The following is a 7103-nucleotide window of genomic DNA, read 5'->3' as shown; positions in this document are numbered from 1 at the left end:
ACAAACTGAAGCCCCAAATACAACCATAGCAGGCGTTCCCACTACAACTGTGACAGAGGGTACCTTGACCACACAAACTGATGCCCCAACTACAACTATAACAGGTGCTCCCACTACAACTGGAACTGAGGTTACATTGACCACACAAACTGAAGCCCCAACTACAACCATAACAGGCGTTCCCACTACAACTGTGACAGAGGGTACCTTGACCACACAAACTGATGCCCCAACTACAACTATAACAGGTGCTCCCACTACAACTGGAACTGAGGTTACATTGACCACACAAACTGAAGCCCCAACTACAACAGGTGTTCCCACTACAACTGTGACAGAGGGTACCATGACCACACAAACTGAAGCCCCAACTACAACCATAACAGGTGCTCCCACTACAACTGGAACTGAGGTTACCTTGACCACACAAACTGAAGCCCCAACTACAACCATAACAGGTGCTCCCACTACAACTGGAACTGAGGTTACCTTGACCACACAAACTGAAACCCCAACTACAACCATAACAGGCGTTCCCACGACAACAGTGACGGAGGGTACCTTGACCACACAAACTGAAGCCCCAACTACAACTGTAACTGTTGCCCCCACAACAACTGTAACTGAGGTTACCTTGACCACACAAACTGAAGCCCCAACTACAACTGTAACTGTTGCCCCCACAACAACTGTAACTGAGGTTACCTTGACCACACAAACTGAAGCCCCAACTACAACCATAACAGGTACTCCCACTACAACTGGAACTGAGGTCACCCTGACTACAGAAACTGAAGCCCCAACCACAACAGGTGTTCCCACTATAACTGTGACAGAGGGTATCTTGACCACACAAACTGAAGCCCCAACTACAACAGGTGTTCCCACTACAACTGTGACGGAGGGTACCTTGACCACACAAACTGAAGCCCCAACTACAACAGGTGTTCCCACTACAACTGTGACAGAGGGTACCTTGACCACACAAACTGAAGCCCCAACTACAACAGGTGTTCCCACTACAACAGTGACAGAGGGTACCTTGACCACACAAACTGAAGCCCCAACCACAACAGGTGTTCCCACTACAACTGTGACAGAGGGTACCATGACCACACAAACTGAAGCCCCAACTACAACCATAACAGGCGTTCCCACGACAACAGTGACGGAGGGTACCTCGACCACACAAACTGAAGCCCCAACTACAACTGTAACTGTTGCCCCCACAACAACTGTAACTGAGGTTACCTTGACCACACAAACTGAAGCCCCAACTACAACCATAACAGGTACTCCCACTACAACTGGGACTGAGGTCACCCTGACTACAGAAACTGAAGCCCCAACCACAACAGGTGTTCCCACTACAACTGTGACAGAGGGTACCTTGACCACACAAACTGAAGCCCCAACCACAACAGATGTTCCCACCACAACTGTGACAGAGGGTACCATGACCACACAAACTGAAGCCCCAACTACAACCATAACAGGTGCTCCCACTACAACTGGAACTGAGGTTACCTTGACCACACAAACTGAAGCCCCAACTACAACCATAACAGGTACTCCCACTACAACTGGGACTGAGGTCACCCTGACTACAGAAACTGAAGCCCCAACCACAACAGGTGTTCCCACTACAACTGTGACAGAGGGTACCTTGACCACACAAACTGAAGCCCCAACCACAACAGATGTTCCCACCTCAGCTGTGACAGAGGGTACCTTGACCACACAAACTGAAGCCCCAACCACAACAGGTGTTCCCACTACAACTGTGACAGAGGCTACCATGACCACACAAAGTGAAGCCCCAACTACAACCATAACAGGTGCTTCCACTACAACTGGAACTGAGGTTACTTTGACCACACAAACTGAAGCCCCAACTACAACCATAACAGGTACTCCCACTACAGCTGGGACTGAGGTCACCCTGACTACAGAAACTGAAGCCCCAACCACAACAGGTGTTCCCACTACAACTGTGACAGAGGGTACCATGACCACACAAACTGAAGCCCCAACCACAACAGGTGTTCCCACTACAACTGTGACAGAGGGTACCTTGACCACACAAACTGAAGCCCCAACCACAACAGGTGTTCCGACTACAACTGTGACAGAGGGTACCTTGACCACACAAACTGAAGCCCCAACCACAACAGATGTTCCCACTATAACTGTGACAGAGGGTACCTTGACCACACAAACTGAAGCCCCAACCACAACAGGTGTTCCCACTACAACTGTGACAGAGGGTACCTTGACCACACAAACTGAAGCCCCAACTACAACCATAACCGGCGTTCCCACGACAACAGTGACGGAGGGTACCTTGACCACACAAACTGAAGCCCCAACTACAACCATAACAGGCGCATCCACTACAACTGTGACAGAGGGTACCTTGACCACACAAACTGAAGCCCCAACTACAACTGTAACTGTTGCCCCCACAACAACTGTAACTGAGGTTACCTTGACCACACAAACTGAAGCCCCAACTACAACCATAACAGGTGCTCCCACTACAACTGGGACTGAGGTCACCCTGACTACAGAAACTGAAGCCCCAACTACAACTGTAACTGTTACCCCCAAAACAACTGCAACTGAGGTTACTTTGACAACAGGCACCAAAGCCCCAACTACAACTGTAACTGTGGCCCCCACAACAACTGCAACTGAGGTTACTTTGACAACAGACACCAAAGCCCCAACTACAACTATAACTGTTCCTCCCACAACAACTGCAACTGAGGTTACTTTGACAACAGGCACCAAAGCCCCAACCATAGCAGGATCCACCATTGAAACATTCTCCACTCTTACTGCACCTCCAACAACAACCATAACAGGTATTACATTGTTACAGCGCCTCCTATACTACAACACCAGGCACTACAACTGTCACATTAGCTGCCATAATCAAACAGCTGCAGGTGCTTAAATTGTAATGACCTACAACTACCCTAACTTGAACTCTTGTGTCCACTACAGCTCCCCCCACCATCAAAGTTCTTGAGTTCACCTCCACTGAAGAATTTGATAGTGACCTCTCAAATCGTGAATCTACAGCCTTTCAATCTAAAGCCGAGCAAATAAAACAGCTGGTAAGTGTCTTATGTGAAAAAAAACATGAAGCGCGTTTCGCTGTTGTTGGATGTGAAGCACCACATGGACCACACTCGTACACACACTAACTCACTCACATTTAGCAGGCTGAAGATTCTCCACAAGGGGGAGGTATTACCACTCAAGGTGTTTCGCATCAATGACCCCGTGTCTTTGTTGACAATTGCTTTGAAACATTTTTCTGGGTTCTTAAAAATGCTTAAAACTCCAGCAGAAAAACTAAATTTCTAAGAAAATCTTATATTTTTTAAGATGGATTATTAAACAGTATTTATATTATTTTAGTTATCCAAGTGAACATAAAGGAACATTTTAAAGCCTAATTATTAAACAATTAATGAATGCAAAGTAATCAGAGAACAGAACACATGTTGGGTTTCTCTTTCCATATCCACTACTCATATTTCCTCCTGCTGATTTTGTCATAATCTGGAAAAATGTATTGAAGCAATTCAATTTGAAAATTATAATTTAATAATAACATTGTTATTGTTAATGTAATATCAGATTTAGTTTGCTCTTTAAGACCACCTTAATCAATAGCTAGAACAATATTTTTGTAAGTCCAATAAATGTAAAATATTTTTGCATTAATTTGTTGAAAGACATACTGGAGATTATTCTTGGAGATTGACATGTTGGCAGCTGAACTATTCCTGTACTTTCAGATTGAGCCACTTTACAAAGCGGCATTTCCTTCATTCATCAGGTTCACTGTAAGAAGCTTCAGGTGAATATGGTATTCTTTTTGTGTGTGTTGCGGTGGGGGGGGGGGGGGTGTATGTGGGGGTGTGGTTGCAGGGGTGCTGCGTTAGGGTCTGTGATAAAATGGGCAAATTCATTAAGTTTTCATGTCATTTATGGGTTTGACAGTGGAAACAATATTCAGCTATTTCATTGTATGTGCACAGGTTTATTTGTTTGTGTGTGCATGTATGTGTGTGTGTGTGTGTACAATTGAAAGTGTGTGCTTCTATGTGTCTCATGGCTCTTTATACCTGTGTTAATTTAATAATATAACCTGCTTCTCTATTTGTATTAAGGCCTGGATCAACTATCACAAATGGAGATCTGGTCTTCAGCTCAACAAACGTACCTAGCGATGATGTCATAATCAGCACTCTGAGTGGCAGCAACGTACCTAGTACACTAAACATCGTCATTACCTCAATTAAAGTCATTAATGCAGGTAGGTAATACATTATTAAGCAAGCATTTCTAAAAGCATTTTGCAACTCAGTCTTTATTTTACTTCAGTTTTCAACTGGTGCTATCATTCTGCATGATTTTCACCATAGGAAGACAGCCGCTGGGCTGGAAAGTGCAATGTTGTTGGCTGAGCAACACAAGATGAAAACTGATGTTTTCTATGTAAACATGCAAAACAATGGCTAGCACATACTGTATGTATATGGAGTAGAGTACGTTTTAATTAATAAATAATCTCTAATGAATCCAAATCTAATAGGTTCAACAACTGTGGTACCAACAACAACAGTAACAGCTGTTACACAAACTCCTACAACTACAAGTAGTGCAACCACTCTGACACCAGCAACTACAGTAACAGCTGTTACACCAACTCCTACAACTACAAGAGGTGCAACCACCCTGACACCAGCAACTACAGTAACAGCTGCTACACCAACTCCTACAGCTACAAGAGGTGCAACCACCCCGACACCAGCAACTACAGTAACAGCTGTTACACCAACTTCTAGAGCTACAACCATGGCTATGCCCACAACTACAACTCCAACTACAACTACAACTCCAACTATGACTACAACTACAACTCCAACTCCAACTACAACTACAAAACCAACTACAACTACAACTCCAACTACAACTACAAAACCAACTACAACCCCAACTACAACTCCAACTACAACTAAAACTACAACTACAAAACCAACTACAACTACAACTCCAACTACAACTACAACTCCAACTACAACTACAAAACCAACTACAACCCCAACTACAACTCCAACTACAACTAAAACTACAACTACAAAACCAACTACAACTCCAACTACAACTACAAAACCAACTACAACTCCAACTACAACTCCAACTACAACTAAAACTACAACTACAAAACCAACTACAACTACAACTAAAACTACAACTACAACCCCCAAACCTCGTCCACCTACTGTTCCAGTTGTGGCTCTTGAAGTGACTATACAGACAATCTTCATACCTGAATTAGCTAATAGCAATTCACCACAGTTCCAGAGACTAGCATTGAGTATTGTTACTGTGGTAAGTCTCTGTCTTTATTTTTCTTTCTTCCTGTCTGTCAATCAAATTTTAGAATCCGCGGTGGGTTTCCTGAAAGCCTCTTTAACGGCAAGAACCTCTTTAAATGCCTCTTATGATCACTCTCAAAATTACATGGGTTTCCCAAACACATTCGTAATGAAAGTGCCTCTTTAATTCACTCTTGAGCTATGGAGCCGTCTAGACCACTCGTTCACAGCAAAGAACCTCTTTAGGATCTCGCTTACAGCCATCCAACCAGGCACCACACACAATACGCATGAGCTTACAAAGCATGTGTACCGTCACAGCCTACAATAGCCCAAAATGTGTAGCAGCCTCCTATTCTATTCTTTTTCCATGTATACCCAGAGTAAATTGTAAAAATATAAAATACATACCCATAAAATAAAATAAAAACTGCATCTGGAAATGATTTGGAATGAGGGTGTATTATATTGAACATGACAAAGACTAGGCTTGATACAGTGTTAGATACTATCTAGTCTGTATGTAATCAGAGCACTAATTTAGTTAGGAAAATGGCGAGCATCGTTGGGATGAATGGCCTATTCTCGCCATTATATTATGTTATGTTATGTTATGTCATGTTGAGTACTTGATTATTTTTAATCCTGTTAAATGCAATTGATAAGCAAATGATAAACTAATTACGTTTCCTGAATAAAAACAAATTGCTGCACCTTTATAATTGTCTAAATAATAAGGCCAATGTGTGGCCCCCAGTGGAGAACTGTCTAAATTGACCTGGCTGCGCATCAAAGAATCCTGCACCTGAATGAAAGGTGCAGAAAAATTGCAGTCATGGTCACCTGAAGCCAGGTGTGGGTCATTTCTGAGGACATTTCCTTAATTATTTAATCTATTATTCTATTAATCTATTATCCTTTATTTGAATATTTTATGGATTCAGTTTCTAACTCAAAGGAATACCATATCAAATTGTCTAATGCCACTAAATCCTTTTTCTTTCCCGCTGATTATTACAGTTTGATGTGATTTACAGCGCACGCTACGGGTTTATTTTCATCCGGACGATTGTGATTCGATTCAGGTAATATAACCTATTCACGGTGAAGAGCTTTTTTTCTGTGGTTTTAATGAATAAAGATCCACTAAAATTAAGCCACTCTATTCGTCAGTTCGGGTGTATTTGAACCTATATTAGTTGTTTAAAATGTTTATTTTGGGAAAGTAAAATAGGTGCACAGTTGCCATTGAACTCATCAAAACTGGGGGAAACACCTAAACATTTGCTAAGTAGACTTTTCTTTACACAGATCTTGTCAAACCAAATCAGGTGGCATAGTAGTCTAAGATATCAGTACAGTTGTACAGTAGGGGTGATAATTATGTACTCTACTGTGCAAAAGGCAGGGACCACCCTTTAGTTTATTCAATTTCCACTCAAAACAGCCATTCAGAGCAAATATGTTTTTTTCAGTGTCAGAGAATAATGCATGAAGCGTACATTTAATGGAAGCTGTATGCTGTAATAAAAGCAAAGGGTGGAAACATTAAATACTGAAAGATTCGATGTTGTGCATAGTTGTGGAGGTTTTGTGCAACTTTGTGCTAAATATGTGTTGGCTGCATTCTTTTCTGACAGTAAATGACTGAAAAATAAATAACCTGCGCTTACAATGGCTGTTTTCACTGGAAAGTAAACACAA

The 7103-nt window shown here is 42.3% G+C and overlaps 1 protein-coding gene across 1 annotated transcript in view; it reads left to right on the top strand.

The window, feature by feature from the left end:
• The first annotated feature begins 346 nt into the window (after positions 1 to 346).
• Positions 347 to 7103, top strand: part of LOC118232575 (mucin-2-like) — an 8362-nt gene continuing 1605 nt past the window's right edge. Inside the window, exons 1-5 of the mRNA XM_035427638.1 lie at positions 347 to 2867; positions 3010 to 3122; positions 3813 to 3874; positions 4188 to 4333; positions 4613 to 4964. Coding sequence (XP_035283529.1) covers positions 347 to 2867; positions 3010 to 3122; positions 3813 to 3874; positions 4188 to 4333; positions 4613 to 4964 — 3194 coding nt within the window. The remainder of the gene's footprint in view (positions 2868 to 3009; positions 3123 to 3812; positions 3875 to 4187; positions 4334 to 4612; positions 4965 to 7103) is intronic.

Source organism: Anguilla anguilla, chromosome 7 (assembly GCF_013347855.1).
Source record: "Anguilla anguilla isolate fAngAng1 chromosome 7, fAngAng1.pri, whole genome shotgun sequence".
NCBI lineage: Eukaryota > Metazoa > Chordata > Actinopteri > Anguilliformes > Anguillidae > Anguilla > Anguilla anguilla.
Note: the sequence above shows the minus strand (reverse complement) of the source record. Positions and strands in the feature narration are given on the sequence as shown.